At 43.5% G+C, this 19332-nt stretch overlaps 1 protein-coding gene across 1 annotated transcript; it reads right to left on the bottom strand.

Annotated features, from left to right (window-relative positions):
- Positions 1–1788: 1788 nt before the first annotated feature.
- RXFP4 (relaxin family peptide/INSL5 receptor 4) lies at positions 1789–3118 on the bottom strand. The gene is given in 1 exon segment (XM_007198544.2): positions 1789–3118. A coding segment is annotated over 1 exon segment (1110 nt). The 5' UTR covers positions 2899–3118.
- Between the last annotated feature and the right edge of the window lie 16214 nt (positions 3119–19332).

Here is a 19332-nt window from a genome sequence, read left to right as displayed (position 1 = left end):
AAGGGTGGGTCTGCATGCATTCATTCACCTCTGACTTGGACCTGTTTAAACTTTGTCAGTATTTACCTCCGGGTCCCATAAAGCCCATAAAGCAGCGATGCCCCCAGAGGAGCCAATATCCGGAGCTCCAGCAGGGCCATCAGAGGAGCTGCAGGGGGTGGGAAGAGGGGCACTTGAGTGGTGGAGGATTTTCCACCCTGAATTGGCTGGGAATAGATGTGGATTTTGGAACCGTTTAAACATTATCAAAGAAAGAAAATTAAACATCAAGAGGCTAATTAAATCTCTTTAGCATTTGCTTAATATGGTGTGAATTAGGCGGCTCTTTAGAGCCTCTTCTGTTCAGCAACTGGATGGAGCTGGTGCAGGCGGTGCCCCCTCCAGAGGGGCTCCACTCACTCAGGAGGCGCCGTGCCCAGCTGGGTTCAAGACATGTCAGACCTTGGGGTGGGGCAATGGCAGTGGGAGCTGCACCCCATTTTCCCTCTGCCACCTCCCTCCTTCCCAGGGGCTGCCCCCACCGAAAGTCCCTTCTGATGGCTAGCATTTATCATTGCTGGGTATCTATGGATACAGAAACCAAAGGGGAACCCCCTGCCCTGGAGTGCACACCTTCAAGAGGGGCCTGAGGGGCCAACCCCTCACTCAGTTCCTTATGTAAAACTTTCATTTCACTCCAGAGCATGTAAAAATTCCAGACAAGACCTTTATGGCTCCTTGTCCCTGTCTCCCAGTTGCCCCCTTATTTCTTCCTTTTTTCTTCTCTCTGTCTCCATTTTACATGGGGTGTAAGAATAACAGCTAAAACTCTATTTCAGGCACTGTTAAATCCTTAACAGCCCATTTTAAATTGAGAAAACAGGTACAGAGAAGTAAAGTAACTTACCGAGGTCCCTCAGCTGGTTAGTGTCAGACCTAGGATGTGAATCCAGGTGTTCTGACACCTGAGTTGATGCTCTAAGACCTTGGGGGAGGAGGAAGATTAGCACCTGTTCTGTGGTTCCCACTCCTCTAGCTGCACATTCAGCCTCCTCTTCTCCCAACCCCCTTCCGCATCTCTTGCCTCCCTATGCCCCACCCACATCCTCAGCTTGTCCTTATCTTCACTTCTCCCTCCAAATCCTGATTTAAGGAGAGACACACGGGTACTCGCAGCCAGCAACAGGGGTTTGCACTCCGAGCTTGGCTGGAGCTAGGGATCCAGCAAGACCCCACACACAGCAGGGAGAACTACAGCTTTTGCAGCTGAGGTGTCTGTGGGCACCAAGTTTCTGTAGACACTAATGAGATGGTAAGAAGGTAGAGGTGGCCAGAGGAGAAGGGCATATTTGGCCCCAGCACCAGAGAAGGGCAAGGGTACACCCCATTTGAGGTGAGGGAGGGAGGGTGGAGGGGATAGAGGGAGATAGACACTGACCTATGACCCAATTAGTCTAGAACCCTTAGGGAAATTTTCCTGGGAATTCTCACAGAAGGCAGAAATGGGGCAAAGAATCCTTTGGGCCACCTTGACCTGGAGGTGGAACTGAGATGAAAGGTGCAGACACTTTGTGGATGCTGCAGAGGTTTATTCTCAGATCCTCATCATTCCCATCTCCACGTGGAGACTTCCACTTGGTCATACCCAGCCCTGACCTGGGTCCCAGCCTCCCTGTTCCCCCATAGCCAGAGTTGGGGATCAAAGATCAGACGTTCCCTGAGGGTGTTGCATCGTGGCAGAGAGGCCAACCTCTCTCTCCCTAGGCTGCGTGGATCCCCACAAAGAGGAGGGGGTTTACCTTGCCCCCTTCACCCAGGTGTCCCTTTGTCCAGGTTGGTAAGCCTGGTAGAAGGGCCACCCTCCCAAGGGGTGCTCTCCATCCACCGCCTGCCCACCTCCTTTAGGGCCACCTGTTCTACCCAGCCCCGGCCCTGGGGCCACAGCCTTGCTCACAGATCCCTGAAGGTGTCTGCCAGGGCCCGCCGGGGCTCCCGCCTTAGGAAGCAGTACGGCATGGGGTTGAGGCAGCTGTTGCTGTGTGCCAGGCAGGTGGTGATGAGGAAGACATAGGTATGGATGGTGTAGAAAGTGCTGTCCCAGGGCACCAGGTCAGACTTCACCAGGACACCCCAAAGAGGGACCACGTGATTGGGGAACCAGCAGAGGAAGAAGGAGGCCAGAAGGATGCGGATGGAGCGGGCCACGACCCTGCTGTCCTGCCGTTGCCGCCACCGCAGGAAGACCAGCAACAGCAGGTAGCTGGTGGTGATGATGCCCAGTGGCAACATAAAGGCCCGGACCACCCTCTGCAGCTGGTAGGCCCCTAGCCAATACCTGCTGGGGAAGCGCAGCAGGCACAGACGCATGCCAGTCACCTCGCCCTTGGCCCCAAAGACAGCCGTGGGCACTGTCACCAGGGCAGCTGCCACCCACACGGCCAGCGTGGCCACACGGGCCCAGAAGAGCGAGAGGCGGGTGCCGGGTCCTGCAGCCATGGCCACCACCCAGTATTGGGCAACACTCAGTGCTGTGATGAGGAAGATGCTGGCGTAGATGTTGAGGACGGTGGCTGTCAGGACCATCTTGCAGAGGGCACCTCCAAAGGGCCAGTGGAAGTCCAGTGCCAACTCGGCTGCCTAGAAGGGGAGAGTGAGTGCCAGCCCCAGGTCTGCCAAAGCTAGTTTAAAGACAAAAGTGTCAGAAGGTGGGCAGGGGGCTCGCCGAGCGCAGTTACCCAGAACCCAGAGCACGGCCAAATTTCCCAGCAAGCCGATGGCCCCCACGAGCCCATAGGCCAGGGCGACCTTCAGGGCTAGTAATCCAACAGGCATCATAGCTTCATCAGCACTCAGCACACTGCCTCCAGAGGTGTTGACCCAGAAAGCAGGCGGGGGCACAGAGGTGTTGGGCGTGGGCATCGCAGGGCATCAGACGTCGGTGGTGCTGGGCAGAGGGGCCAGGGGTGCCTGCCAGACTGGCAGGGGCCACCTAAGGCTCTCAGCAGGACCGTGTAGATCTGAGCGCTTCTCTGCTTCTCTCAGGGCCTCTGGCTGCCTGGAGGCCCAGCCCACGCCCACACCTCAGGGGGCGGGCGGTGGAGGGACGACCTGCCACTTCTCTGTTGGTCTTGGTGGTGGGTGGGGCAGAGTGAGAGAGAACCTGAACGTTGGGATAAATGTGTTTGTGTTTGTGTAGAGCTCTACGCAGAAGAGGGTGGGGGGAGGGAGAATGATCCCACAATGCAGGGCAGCCCCAAGCCTCCACTCCAGGGAGAGGCCCACAGATACCCCATCTCAGGGATGACAGGAACCAAACTGGAGCCCCCTCTAATCCTAACAGTGTTCAGGGCCCCCTTCTCTGCAGAAAGTGCTCCCTTGGAGCCAGGGGGAAGGGGCCTGGGAGGGAGCATGGAGGCAGGGAATCAGAATAGGTATTTGAGAGAGAAAGAGCAGAAGTTCTGGAGTCCCAGATCTGCTCCTCACTCGCTGTGTGACTTTACTCCCGAGCCTCAGTTTCCTAGCTTAAATTTTTCGGGTAAAAGTCTCTGCTTTACGGGATTGGTGTGGTAAAATGAGATAACACATGAAAAAGCACTTTATACATTGCTATTTGCATGAGTGATTATTATTTCAAAGGAAAAGTTGGGGGTGTTTGTGGCACAAGGGAGCAAGGTACCGAGCAGCTATTATCACCATGCCCAGGGAACAGTGCCAACTAAAACACAGGTTGGAATTCATTGCAGCATCAAGTGACTTTGAGGCTAAGGGCAGGGAGGAAAAGGGGAGAGGAAGTCACAGCTTCCTGTTCCCTCCCTACTGGGAACACAGCCTACGAGGACCTGAGCAGGCCTGGGGCATGCCCTCAGTTCTCTTCTTGCTAAGAAGTCCTGTAACCTCTACCACTCCCACTGCCATTTCACCCTTTCCTACTCTAATCTGTGGAGACAGAGGTCAGTGGTACCCCTACTCTCTCCTCCAACCCCCAAACCCCCTTTCAGAGCTGTGGATTCTGAGATATACCCTTACCACACCTCATCCTGTCTCCCCACGATCTCAGTCCTAAATGGAAAAAGTGCATCATTGGGTCCTCCCCTTTTGTGCCCGTATCCCTATCCTTTGCAGGATTTGCAGTGATGGGGGAAAATAGAAGACGTGGGGTGAGGGGCAGGGTGTAGATAAAAGAATGAGGCTTTTTCAAAATATTCAGCACCTTCCTGTCCTCTGCTAGCTAACTGAGATGTTTGACGTTCAGTTCCCTTGAGTGCTAGGGGAGGAGAGGGGCCCTTTCAGGATAATCAACAATGGGTTTGATGAACCCCATAGGAGAGACCCAGGGGTGAAAGAGATTCAGACTGGGTGCCAGGATGTTTGGGTCCTTCAGCAAGGGATGGGTGTGAAGGGGGTGGCCGCAGGGGAGTACCCAGCCCAAGTTCAGGTGAGCCCCAGGGGCTACCTCCTGGCCTCAGGGACTGCTCCTTTGTGACTTGTGCCAATCACTCCCTCTCTCAGGGCCATGTTTACTCTTCCACCCATCCTGCATCACCTTGTCCATTTGGCAGCCACGATGTCTTTTAATGCACTGGACCTATTGTCTCTTGGCTTGGAAAACAGAAGCTGGGTCAGAATTTCAGGGTTCTGCTTTCCATTTGAAATATCCGGTCCTCTGATCATTTTTTTTTTAACCTTTATTCTTTTCTAATCTAAATCCTTTCCCTTGGACTGAGACTATCAACACTCCTTTGTGGTTATGTAGAGAGGTGGTGCCGCCAACTGACCAACTTTAAGAACTTCACTTTGGGCCCCTTCATTTTAGTATTTTGTTAGTTTGTTCCTTGATTCATCCATTCATTCACTAATCACAGCATTTCTTGAACACTTACTATGTGCCAGGCACTGTGCTAGATGCTGGGGAGATGAAAACATAATATGGTTCCTATCCTCATAAAATATAATAAGCTTTTTGAGATGGGTGGGCTTCTCAGATCATCTAGTTCAGTTTCTCATTTTATAGGGCGTGAAAGTGACTTGTCCAAGGCCACAGGGGAAGTAGTGGCAGAGTGAGGATTTGAGATAAAAGTCTTCTGACTCCTAGAATCTAGCTCTTTCCAGTAAATCACAGAACCCTTTGGGCATTTCTTTCCACCTCTAACCTCTTCCCCTTCCAGAGTGCCAGAAGTGCCAGACCCTGCCCTTGGGAAGCGCCAAAGGAAAGAGCAGCAGGATATGGACAGAAGGATAGCGACAACTCTGCTTTCCATGGCCTCTTCCCCCACAACTGCTGGAGGAAGAGGAGGAACTGGACCCAACAGAAATGCTTTTGCCATCTCTCACGTTCATATTACCCTCTAGAGCCATACTCTTCCAGCCCCATTTTCTTTTTTTTTCTTTTTTTTTTAAATTGATTAATTAATTTATTTTTGGCTGTGTTGGGTCTTCGTTTCTGTGCGAGGGCTTTCTCTAGTTGCGGCAAGCGGGGGCCACTCTTCATCGCGGTGCGCGGGCCTCTCACTATCGCAGCCTCTCTTGTTGCGGAGCACAGGCTCCAGACGCACAGGCTCAGCAGTTGTGACTCATGGGCCCAGTTGCTCTGTGGCATGTGGGATCTTCCCAGTCCAGGGCTCGAACCCGTGTCCCCTGCATTAGCAGGCAGATTCTCAACCACTGCGCCACCAGGGAAGCCCCCTATTTTCTATCTCAGAATCCAAGGACCTGTAGTGGTAGATTACAGTGTCTCCCTTTCATAAAAGGGACTTCCAACATCTGGGCCTTCCCCTCAGTCACCTGAATACCCTCCCCTCCCTCATCCACATGTCTTTTCAGCCCCACATCCCTGTCCTGCACTCCAAAACCTAGGCAAAGAGGAACTGGGGGAGGTGGCAGAAGAGACTGAGTTATCCCTCCACAGAGCATAAAGAGAAGGGATCTTGGCATTTGTATTTATGACAGTGGAGACTGAGACGAGCTGCTTGGAGGACTACAAGTGGCAGGAGGAGGGGACCTGCGCCTAATCCAGATCTCTAACCTCACATCAACCCAATCAGCCACCACCTCTACTACTTCATGTGTCTGTCAAGAGCTACTGGAGAAAATCCTCCAGTCTTGGTTAAGGGGCATGGGCAGCTTCAGTGCTAAAGGGCAACTTCTGAATCAATCTCTGTCTCTCTCAACTTTATATTTTGGAAGAGCTTTATATTTACAGAAGAATTGCAAAGGCAGTGAGAGTGATCCATCTCTTTTATTTTCCACATTAAGATGAAGCTGCCAGAGCATCAAAAATAAAAAAATCTTAGAGATAAATCTGACAAGAGATGTACCAATACTCGTACACTGGAAACTACAAATCACTGCTGAGAGAAATTTAGAAGATCTTAATAAATGGAGAGGTATCCTGTGTTCATGAGTTTGAAGACTCAATAATAAGATGTCAGTTCCCCTCATAATGGGTCTGTAGATTCAATGCAATCCTAGTCAAAATTCTAGCAGCCTTTTTAAAAGAAATTGACAAGCTGATTCTAAAATTCATGTGGAAGTGCAAATAGCCAAACGATTTTGTAAAATAGCCAGAACAGTTTAGTAAAAAGATTATAAAGTTGGAGTACTCATGTATCCAATTGCAAGCCTTTAAAGCTACAGTAGTCAAGACAGTGTGGTATTAGCAAAAGGACAGACATATAAATCAGTGGAATTGAGAGTCTTGAAATAGGCCCACATATTTACAGTCAACTGATTTTCCACAAAGGTGCAAAGGCAATTTACTAAAGAACACATAGTCTTTTCAACAAATGATTCTGTAACAACTGAACACCCACATTAAAAAAAAAACAGCGTGCATGAGAGAACTTCAGTCCCTACCTCGCACCATGCACAAAAATTAACTCAAAATGGATCATAGATCTAAATGTAAAACCTAAAACTCCGAAACTTCTAAAGGAAAACAAAGGAGAAATTTTTTATGACCTTGGGTTAGGCAAAAATTTCTTAGATACAACATCAAAAGCACAATCTGGAACAGCAAAAAATTGATAATTGGGCTTCACTGAAATTAAGAACTTTTTTTTTAGCTTATTTTTTATTGAAGTATAGTTGGTTTACAATGTTGTGTTAGTTTCTGGTGTACAGCAAAGTGATTCAGATATATATAACATCTTAATGGAAAACCCTGAACTTTCTGGCCAACCATATATATCTACACACACACACACACACACACGGTATATACGCATATATACACATATGTATGTATTCTTTTTCATACTCTTTTCCATTATGGTTTATTACAGGATATTGAATATAGTTCCCTGTGCCACACAGTAGGACCTTGTTGTTTATCCATTCTATATATAATAGTTTGTATCTGCTAATCCCAAACTCCCAATCCGTCCCTCCCGTCCCCACTCCCCCTCAGCAACCACAAACCTAGAATTTCTGCTCTTTGAAAAACACTGTTAAGAGAATGAAAAGATATGCCACAGACTAAGAAAATATTTGCAGATCACAGATCTTATAAAGAACTTGTACCTGGACTTCCCTGGCGGTCCGGTGGTTAACACTCCATGCTTCCATTGCAGGAGGCATGGGTTCGATCCTCGTCGGGGAAGATCCCACATGCTGCTTGGTGTAGCCAAAACAAACAAACAAAGAACAACATCAAAAAAATTGCATCTAGAATATCTAAGGAATTCTCACAATTCAATAATAAGAAAACAACCTTATTTTTTAAAAGGGGTAAAGGATTTGAACAGATAGTTCATCAAAGAAGACATACGGATAGCAAATAAACACATGAGAAGATGCTCAACATCATTAGCCTCTAGGGAAATGCAAAGTACAACCACAGTGAGATAATACTACATTCCTATTAGAATGTCTAAAAAAAAAAAACTGACCATACCAAGAGTTGGTGAGGAAGTAGGGTACCAAAACTTTCATACATTGCTGATGGGAATATAAAATTATATGATCACTTTGTAAAACAATTTGACATTTTCTTAAAAAGTTAAACATATACTCCATATGTCCTAGTCTTTCTACTCCTAGGCATTTACACAAGAGAAATGAAAGTACACATTCACATAAAGACTTGTACACCAGTGTTCACAGCAGCTTTATTTGAAGTAGCTTAAAATGGGAAACAACTGGGGCTTCCCTGGTGGCGCAGTGGTTAAGAATCTGCCTGCTAATGCAGGGGACACGGGTTTGAGCCCTGGTCCGGGAAGATCCCACATAAAAAAAAAAAAAAATGGGAAACAACTCAAATGGATAACATAATTTTCTATTAACAAGTGAATGGAGGAATAAATTGTGGTATATTCATACAATGGAATGGTACTCAACAATTAAAAGGAATGGATTACTGCTATATGCAACAGCAAGCATGGAGGAAAGAGCCCTGATGGCTGCCAGGCCATGGTTGTCCCTTCCCATTTGCCTCACTGAAGCATCTGTTCCTCCTCCATCTGTTCAACATTCCAGGTCCATCTACAGTGCGGCCAAGTCCTGCCTGCCCCAGCCTCCAATCCTAGCAGTGTGCCCCTCTGAAACAGGACAGCCTCATTGCTGACTCCATTTGCTCTGGGCCAGGTTCACTCTAGAGTGCCCCACACTGGGCATCCCAGGCTGTGGCTCTGAGCATCCTAGCCCTTCTGTCTTCTAAGGCCCCCTACATGAAAGGTAGGTTTCCATTTCAGATGTCAGGTATTCACCTTCCTGAGAAAGGAATGGGACAGATGCGTCCCCACGCACGTCGATGAGCAGAGGCTCTTTCCGGGGCCACTGTTCTGAAACCAAACAGGGTTTAAGTCTTCAGTAATGGACACTGCTAGTCAATTTCTTGGTGGGATACCCTGCTCTACTCTATACTAACATTGGTATCTGACTACAACTTACAGTTTCCAGCCTCAGAATGAGGCTTCGGCAATGCATGAAAATCTTTTCACATGTCCCTGATCAGCTAGATCTTTCATACATTCATCCAAAATGCATTTCCTGGGCATCTGGTAAGTGACAGGCACCATGCAGCCCTGGGATACACAAAGATGATTAAGACATAGCTCCTGCCCTCAAACAGCTCACTCTTAGTAAAGGCAACATAAACAATACTTGTAAATACAGCATGAAAGGTGCTATACTAAAGATTTAATAGAGCGTTCCAAGGTACTACAAAGGAAGAGGTGTTTAGCTTTACCTGGGATAGTCACAGAGATGAGTTTTGTACTAAGCCTTGAAATATCAGTAGATGCTTGTCCAGGGAAAGGGCATTTCAGGTGATGGGAACAGTATGATCAAAGACATGGGGGTATGCAACTGCATGCAGAATCTGGGGAAATGCAAGTGTTTCAGCATGGTTGGCACAATAGGGTGTGTACCAAGGAAAAGACCAGGAAAGATGGGTGGAGGAGGCAATAATGAGGTTATGGAGGACCTTAGGCCGGGCAGAGAAGCTTGGATTTTATCCTGTAGAATAAGAAGCCACTAAAAGCTTTTAATCTAAACAGTGACAGAATCAGATTTATTTTTTTAAATTATCTATCTATTGACAATGTGAAAGACCATTCAAGGAGGTTGAGAATGGTAGGAGAAGAAATATCAATTAGGAGGCTTTTGTAAACAGGGGCTGGGATAGTTAGGAAGTAGAGGAGGGAAGAAATATGGATTATGTTTAGGAAATAGAATCAAGTGACTGGGGATGTAAAGTGACTAAGAACAGGGAGGAAATAAGAATGACCACCAGTGTATAAGCTTGGGGAATTAAGTACATGGAGGGTACATGAATGGGTGGCTGGATCGATGTATAGCAGATGTATAGCACTGGCATTAGAAAATACAGGAGGAAAAGGAGGTTGAAAAATTTGTGAACATTTGGGTATAGTGATCCAATATGCAGTTGACTACATGGTCTGGAAAGAGACCTGGTCTTGAAGATCTAGACTTAGAAGGTTTCAGTGGAAAGTTGTTATGGGTAAGCTCATAGAAGGAAAGGTCCAGTAGCTTTGTGACCATGTTGGTTGCTTTCATAGCATCCATGTCCCCCTCTTCCTTTCTAAAGAACCTAATTCTGTTCCAGTATCCATTCCTCCCCTAATTCTGCTCCGGTATCCATTCCTCAAGAGCCCAGATGACTTGGAGAAAGCTAACTCCATCTCCAGCTCTAGGAGTGGATCCTGATTAGTTTAAGCCCATCACAATGTAACCATCCCCTTGACAGTAATTGGTTCAAGAGTCAAGGATTAAGCCAATCAACACGTGACATTATCCTGGTTTATTAGTCCACAGGTTGGTCCAATCAGACTGAACTGGGGGAAGGATTTTTATTCTAGGAGTGGCAGAGAGGATTTCTTTCTCTTGCTGGACCTAAACATAGAAACATGTGCCCCAGTTGGTGTTGGCCATCATCTTGTCAGCATGAAGGAAGCCAGTCTAAGGACAAAGCCTTCCCATGGAGGCAGGCAGAGCAGAGAAGCTGAGCGTACACCATCTATGGACTTGTAGCTATGAGAGAGAATACATTTATTATTGTTCAAGACATGTTGAGTTAGGTTTTCTGTTATTTGTTATGAGAAGCACCCTGGTTCAAGCAGAAGGGAATGCAAGGTAGATCAGTAAATAGTATTTTTTATGGCAGAAGGAACCAGAAATGTTCACTAAATTTATTGCTTACTACAGTAAGAGAGAGACATGTTAGTCAGACGTTATCTCTATGGGCAGAGCAGACTGTATATCTTCTAGCTACAGGATTTGGGGAAGCTGGAGTTCAGGAACTGGTGGATTTTCAGAGGTATAACTAGATAGATATCATCCATAGAAGATGATTACTCTTATGAGACTGCTGTTGATTGGTTGAAGATTGTCTGACTTTGAGAAATGAGGGGCTGACACTGGACGGTGTTCACTAAGGTGAGTTGTTCGTTGATTCAACAGATTTAAAATAGGTTCTGATGGCTACAGAATAATCAGATCAGTTTTTCTTTGAGCTTATGGGAATTTTTTTAATTCCCAGGAAGAAGTATTCCTCTTCCTGTCCAAGAGCAATCTCTATATCTGTTCTTAAATCCTTCTCTTTCCAGATCCTGCTCCATCAGTTATTCTCTTCCTCTTGGGTTTTCTACAGTTCCTCTTTTATTGCAAGGAACAGAAACCCCCTTGAGTTACTTCTAGTGCTGACACCTGTATCTAAGGACAGGTTGATGTTTATTATACCAGAGTCCTTCAAAAATCCTCACCGTTTTGCCTACCTAACCCTGCCTTCTCTTTCCTATCTTCACAGCAGCGGGTGGGCATATTGGCATGAACGAGTAGAGCCAAGAATGCATTTTTAGAGTTTCAGTAGATCTGAGTGGATTCAGGTGAGATAATGGAAAGACAATACAGTACAGCCCTCGGGAAGCAAGTTTTATTCCTTTTGCTTTTCATTTGGTTCCTGTTTCTGCTTCTCTCAGCGCACCTGCTCCAGTCTCCTGCTTCTCTTTGCAGACTAGCTCCATCTTACACCTTTTAGAAAATAAGCACCCAGGCATCTGATGTACATTACTAGAGGAAAGCACAATTACAAAAAATTTCTTAATTAAAAGGGAGAAAATACAATGTATCCTCCAGCATATCAGCACCATATATTGGTCAAATCCTCAGAGTTATTTTACATCCCTCAGCTCAGCACACCAGCGTTGTAGGGCAAGCATTCCATTGATACTGTAGGGGTACCCACGGGTGGGTGACAGTGTGTTTGAGGACATGAGTGAATTCCCAGCACCAGTTTGCTGACTCACATCCTTAGATGTGGAGAGAGTTCCTTAGTCAAAACATTTGATTACATCATTTTTGCTTATTGGGAAGTTTTCCTTTCACCGCTGATCTTTAGATCATCCCTGAGATAGTCACTGATAAAAATCTCCCCCCATGGAACAGAGCTCCTAAAATATTTCTTTTCTGCCATTATCCTTTGTACTTGGGATTAAGAATCTCTGGAGAGGTTGAGATGCCTTGCCATGTTGATCTGAGTCAAACACAGGACCCAACAGTTCAGGCTTGGTGTTTTTCTGGCAATTCAGTTCTTACAGAACTTTAGTGGGTTGCCTCTCCTTTTTGCTTCTAAGGGTGCCATGTTGTTGTTCCTATTGTTTTACTGTTGTGATAGCCTTCTTTTTCCTCCTTTTTTTTACTTTTGGTATTTTTTTCTTTTGACATAATTACAGATTTAGAGAAAGCTACAAGAATAGTACAAAGAATTTCTGTATCCCCTTTACTCAGATTCCCCGAATGTTAACATTTTTTTCACATTTGCTTTTTCTTATAAGTTTTTTTTGTTTTTGTTTTTAAAATTTATTTATTTATTTATTTATTTTTTAATTAATTAATTTATTTATTTTTGGCTGCGTTGGATCTTCATTGCTACACGTGGGCTTTCTCTAGTTGCAGCGAGTGGGGGCTACTCTTTGTTTCGGTGCGTGGGCTTCTCATTGCGGTGGCTTCTCTTGTTGTGGAGCACAGGCTCTAAGCGCGCGGGCTCCAGACGCGCAGGCTCAGTAGTTGTGGCACACGGGCTTAGTTGCTCTGCGGCATGTAGGAATCTTCCCGGACCAGGGCTCAAACCCGTGTCCCCTGCATTGACAGGCAGATTCTTAACCACTGTGCCACCAGGGAAGTCTGTATGGGCTTTATTTGAACTCCAAGCTGTCACTGCCTTGGAGTTGGTAGATGGCCTAATACTACCTAAATGAGCACCAGGAAATGCACAGTCATTGGGATTCATATGTCAATTTTTTTTTGGCCATGCACTAAACAGGAAGAAAAAATGACCTCAGCCTAACCTCTCTTACTTTAGAGAGACTTTTTTCAATTAGCAATATAAGGAAGTGCTATTGAATGGAGTTTAGAAAATCAGACTTGGTTGTACCCTTAGAGAAATTTTGTTGGGGAAATTCAGAGAGAACTTTAAAATAAATGAACTCGGACTTCCCTGGTGGCGCAGTGGTTAAGAATCTGCCTGCCAATGCAGGAGACACGGGTTCGAGCCGTGGTCCAGGAAGATCCCACATGCTGCGGAGCAACTAAGCCCGTGTGCCACAACTACTGAGCCTGCGCTCTAGAGCCCGCGAGCCACAACTACTGAGCCCATGTGCCATAACTACGGAAGCCCGCGTGCCTAGATCCCGTGCTCTGCAACAAGAGAAGCCACCGCAATGAGAAGTCCGCACACTGCAACTAAGAATAGCCCCTGCTCACCGCAACTAGAGAAAGCCAGCACGCAGCATCGAAGACCCAATGCAGCCAAATAAGTAAATAAATAAAATAAATAAAATAAATGAACTAAGCATTTGACTTAAGAAACTAGAAACAAAATAATACCAAAAGGAGAAGATAATTAATAAAAACAAAACTTTAATATACTATTGATGAATTGATGAACATACTGATGATTAAAACTAAATCATGGGTTCTTCAAAAAGGTGAACAAATAGACAAGACCCTGGCAAGGCTAAGGAAAATAAGAGAAAAGAAAAAAGAGAGAAGAGAAAGAAACAGCCATACAAATGAGATTAAAAGAATAAGAGACCTTTAGTCAAATTTCATGCAAAACATTTTAAACTCTAAGTAAAATGGATTTTTTTATTATTATTATTATTTTTTTTTTATTTTTGGCTGTGTTGGGTCTTCATTTCTGTGCGAGGGCTTTCTCTAGTTGTGGCAAGCGGGGGTCACTCTTCATGGCGGTGCGCAGGCCTTTCACTGTCGCGGCCTCTCTTGTTGCGGAGCACAGGCTCCAGACGCGCAGGCTCAGTAGTTGTGGCTCACGGGACTAGTTGCTCCGCGGCATGTGGGATCTTCCCAGACCAGGGCTCGAACCCGCGTCCCCTGCATTGGCAGGCAGATTCTCAACCACTGCGCCACCAGGGAAGCCCCTGGATGATTTTTAAATGACTAAAATTCACTCAAGAAAAGTAAGAAGTCTGAACAGATGAATAACCACATAAGAAATCTGAAAGATTTTCAAATATCTATCATTAAAAAGCTTCCAGATCCAGATGATTTTATAAGCAAGTTCAGTTCCACCTTCAAAAAAAAAAAATCTAAGTTATTCAAAGTATTTTAGAGCATAGGGGAAAAAAAATGAAAGGGCTGCCAACTAGTTTTTCAAAGCTGGAATAAATCTACAACTTGATTTTTTAAAGTACCAAGACGTCACCTATGAACACAGATGCAAAACTCAAAAACAGAATAGCTGTTACGGGTTCGGGACACACTACCACAAAATTTGGCAACTTGGCACACTGAATATTTTCAGCTGAAGGACTTTGAGAAACAACAGGTGTAGGAAGGGCTTTCTGAACTTCCCCTGAAGCAGGTCATCAGACCCTCATGTGAGAGGTGCCCTCCCTATACCCAGAGGAAAGGAGCATCCTTATTTCCAAAATGGAAGGACACTAAGAAGAATCTGAACAAACACGCTTTTCTCAGTTTCCCCCAAATTACCACTGTTAGCTCACATCCCTTTCTGTCCTTTCATATTTTTTCCATGACTTTCCACTCTAAATTAAACCTAGTATAAAAACTCTCAGGATGGACTTCCTGGTGGCACAGTGGTTAAGAATCCGCCTGCCAATGCAGGGCACACGGATTCAATCCCTGGTCTAGGAAGATCCCACATGCCGCGGAGCAACTAAGCCCATGCGCCACAACTACTGAGCCTGCCCTCTAGAACCCACAAGCCACAACTACTGAAGCCCGCACGCTTAGAGCCCATGCTCTGCAGCAAGAGAAGCCACGGCAATGAGAAGCCCGCGCACCACAACAAAGAGTAGCCCCCGCTCGCCACAACTAGAGAAAGCCCACTCACAGCAACGAAGACCCAACGCAGCCAAAAATAACTAAATTAAAAAAAAAACAACTCTCAGGTTTAACCATTTCTTTGGATCTTCGTCTCCTTATGAAGCCTCCAGTGTTACATAAAACTTATACTGTGTTAAATAAATTTGTATTCTCTTCTCTTGTTAATCTGTGTTTTATTACAAAGACTCAGCCAAGAACCAAAAAGGGTAGGAGGAAAAAGCTACTCTTCCTCCCCTACATAAGCAAATCAAATTCAGCAGGTCAAGAAGGGTTTATTCCAAAATGGAGGGAGTTCAATCTTAGGAAATGTAGCATCAGAGCTGTTTACAATATGCATTAAAGAAAAAACTAACCTACCAAAAACAGATTTGCTAAATCTTAACACTCATTCTTTTCTTTTTTTTTTTTTGGCTGCGTTGCTGCACGCGGGCTTTCTCTAGTTGTGGCGAGCAGGGGCTACTGTTCATTGTGGTGCACGGGCTCACTGCGGTGGCTTCTCTTGTTGCGGAGCACGGGCTCTAGGCATGCGGGCTTCAGTAGTTGTGGCATGTGGGATCTTCCCGGACCAGGGATCGAACCCGTGTCCCCTGCATTGGCAGGCAGATTCTTTATCCACTGTGCCACCAGGGAAGTCCTTAACACTCATTCTTGATGAAAGTGCTTAATAAAATTGAAATAGAAGAAAATTTCCTAAACATTTACAAATAATATTTATCAGAAGGAAACATTATATTCAAAAGTGAAAGTGCATTTCTTCAAAGAAGATATACAAAAGGCCAGCAAGTATATGAAAAGATCATTTGTCCTTAAGGAAATGCAAATGAAAACCGCAATGACATATCATTTTGCACTCATTGGGATGGTGATATATATAAAAACAAACCAACAAAAACAGAAAATAATAAGTGTTGGAGAGGATGTGGAGGAATAGGAATGCTTATACATTTCTGGTGGGAATGTAAAATGTTGTAGCCCTTTGTTTTGGTGACTCCACAAAAGGTAAATCTAGAATTACGATATGACCCAGCAACTCTACTCCTAGATATAAAATCTAAAGAGTTAAAAACAGATACTTAAATATTTGTTAATGAACGTTCACAGCAGCACCATTCACAATAGCCAAGAGGTGGAAACCCCAAATGCTCATCAACAGATGAATAAGTAAATTGGGGTATATACATCTGATAGAATATTATTCAGGCACAAAGAGGAATGAAGTACTGATACATGCTACAATTAGGATGAACCTTGAAAACATGCTAAGTGATAGAAGACAGACACAAAACACCTATATTGTATAATTACATGAAATATCCAAAATAGGTAAATACATAGAGATAGAAAGCCAACTGATGGTTACCAGAGGATAGGAGACAGGGAAGAATGAGAAGTGATTGCTTATTGAGTATGGGGTATTCTTCTGGGGTGATGAAAAAAGTTTTCAAACTAGACAGAGGTGGTGGTTGTGCAACATTGTGAATGCACTAAATGCCACTCAGTTGTACACTTTAAAATGGTTAATTGTACTTTAAAATGTATATCTCAGAAATAACTAAATTTCCTTGTCAATTGCATTATTATGAACTTTCATCAAATCTTTAACCATGGTCATTTTTAAGTCTTTTGTCATTTACATACAGTTCTGGGTGTACTCTGATGCTTTTGCAAAAATGTTCCTATAAAAGGGTTTCATCTTCAAGGAATTCATGGAAAAGACTCTGACAAGTACAGGTTTCTGGTAACTGACTATACTGCTAAACTGAATGAATAAATATTTTCAGAACTCTAATGGAAAACTGATGAACTCATAAAAGTGCTAACAAAAGATCAAGATGAAAAAAAATTAATTACATGGGACTGAGTGAACTGATGAGGATGATTATAATTTTTGTGACTTTCTGTTTGAATTAATAAAAAAAAATCCCACAAGGACTCAGAGGCAAAAAATATACAAATCAATTTTCACTGCAAAGTAAAGGAGCTGTTACAGTGGAGGATTACTGGACTGAATGTCAATATTAAGACATAGAAAAAATATATATATATATGTGTCATCTTGGGCATGTTACTTAACTTCTTGTCTCATATGTAAAATGGGATAGTAGTAGTATTGTTGGGAAATTATGTGAGATAGTATATGTAATGTAGAACACTTAGAATGGTATATGGTTCAACCAAAGACTATATATGTGTTTGCTTTCTTCATGGTATTTTATTGTGTATATGCAATATCATTAATTTAGCTAGTTTCCCATTGATCAATGTATAGCATTTTCAATTCCTCTGCTATTCCAATGTTGTTGTCAATATCCTTACATATCCATTACCATTGGCAAAAACAACAAAAAAAAGATAGTCTCCTTATTTTTCTCCTAAAAGATTAGCTTCTCATATTTAGATTTTCATTATTCTTATGGTTGATTTTTATATTTGGTTTGTATTAGAAATCTATGACTATTCCCACTGCCACCCTTAAGTAAAATAAATCACCCTTAAATTAAAAAAAATAAAAATAAAATGGTTAATTGTATGTTATGTGAATTTCACCTCAATTAAAAAAACATACACAAACAATACTATACTGCATATTGTTTATGTATCTGTACAATGTTGTAACAATATAGAAACACGGACAGGGAGAACAAACAACAAATTCATGCTACTGCTGGCTCTGGTACGGGTGATGGGGAGGACAACAGGACTAGAGAAAATAATTAGGGGACCTAAACAGTATTTGTTAAAGTAATCAACAGTATGCCTTTTAACAAAAATAAAGACAATCTGCAGTGAAAAGGAAGTGAAATTAATGTCAGAAACAAGAACGTTCAATCACCACTAGTTTTCACTATTTACTTTAGTAATAATAAAAAAGAGAATCTCCCAAAATAAGTGGTACAAACATTAGAAATTAAGTAAAGATTAATTTTATTGATACATTCTTTGTAAATTGTATCTTATATCTAGAAAATAATTAGAAACACATACCTTTAGTATTCTAAGAACTTTTATTATTAACTCACATAGCCCTCACAACAACTCTGTGAGATAAGCACTATTATTATTAGATCTCCCTTTTATTTATTTTCTTTTTTGGCTGCACCACGTGGCTTGCAGGATCTTAGTTCCTCAACCAGGGATTGACCAGGGTCCTCAGCAGAGGAAGTGAGGAGTCCTAACCACTGGACCGCCAAGGAATTCCCTCATTATCTCCCTTTTAAAGGTAAGGAAGGGACTTCCCTCGTGGCACAGTGGTTAAGAATCCGCCTGCCAATGCAGGGGACACGGATTTGATCCCTGGTCCGGGAAGATACCACATGCAGCGGAGCAACTAAGCCCGTGCGCCACAACTACTGAAGCCTGCATGCCTAGAGCCCATGCTCCGCAACAAGAGAACCACCGCAATGAGAAGCCCGCGCAGCACAATGAAGAGTAGCCCCTGCTAACCACAACTAGACAAAGACCGCAGGCAGCAACAAAGACCCAACGCAGCCAAAAATAAATAAAATTTTAAAAATAAATAAATAAAATAAAGGTAAGGAAGCTGAGGCTCAGAAGTGAAGTAGGTCACAGCTAATTCAGTGGCGATTTTGGGAAATAAACATAGGTGGCATGTGCTCTTGTCCATTATACTATTTTATCAACCCAAGAGATTTGGCTACAAAATTATTAGAACTATTCAGAGTTTAGCAAGGTAGCTGGATAATATAAAAATCAATAATTTCTTTTATATCAACAATAAATTGTTTAAAATGACAATTCAAACGTCTTTCAAAATAGCAGTCAAAAATTTTAAATACCTATGAATATATTCAAAAAGAAAGGAACCAAAATCCAGAAGAAAAACACTGTAAGACTTACTGAAGGGCATAACAGAAGACTCCAAAAAATGGAAAATCATACGACATTCCTGGGTGGGAAGAATCTTGTGAACTTGTCAATACTTCCCAAGTTTAAAAATAAAGAAAATGCATAAACAACAAGGATTTACTGTATAGCACAGGGAACTACATTCAATATCTTGTATTAACCTATAACGCTTCATCAAAATAAAAAAATGTTTATGCTTCAAAGGACACCATCAAGAAAGTGAAAAGGGGGACTTCCCTGGAGGTCCAGTGGTTAATACTCCATGCTGCCAATACAGGGGGTGCGGGTTCGATCTCTGGTCAGGGAACTAAGATCCCACGTGCTGTGTGGCCAAAAATAAATAAATAAATAAATAAAGTGAAAAGACAACCCACAGAATGGGAGAAAATGTTTTCAAGTCATATATCTGAAGGGACTTGGATTCATAATAAATACTGAACTCTTACAATTTAACAGTAAAAAGATAAATAACCCAATTTTAAAATGGGCAAAGGATTTGAGTAGGCATTTCTCCAAAGGAGATACAGAAATGGCGAGTATCTATACACAGATGAGTAGATAAACAAATTGTGGTATATCCATACAATAGAATATTATTCGACCATAAAAAGGAATGAAGTACTGATACTTGCTACAACATGGATGAACCTTGAGAACATTATG

Source organism: Balaenoptera acutorostrata, chromosome 1 (assembly GCF_949987535.1).
Source record: "Balaenoptera acutorostrata chromosome 1, mBalAcu1.1, whole genome shotgun sequence".
NCBI classification, from domain to species: Eukaryota; Metazoa; Chordata; class Mammalia; order Artiodactyla; family Balaenopteridae; genus Balaenoptera; species Balaenoptera acutorostrata.
This window is presented reverse-complemented; position numbering and strand designations above follow the sequence as displayed.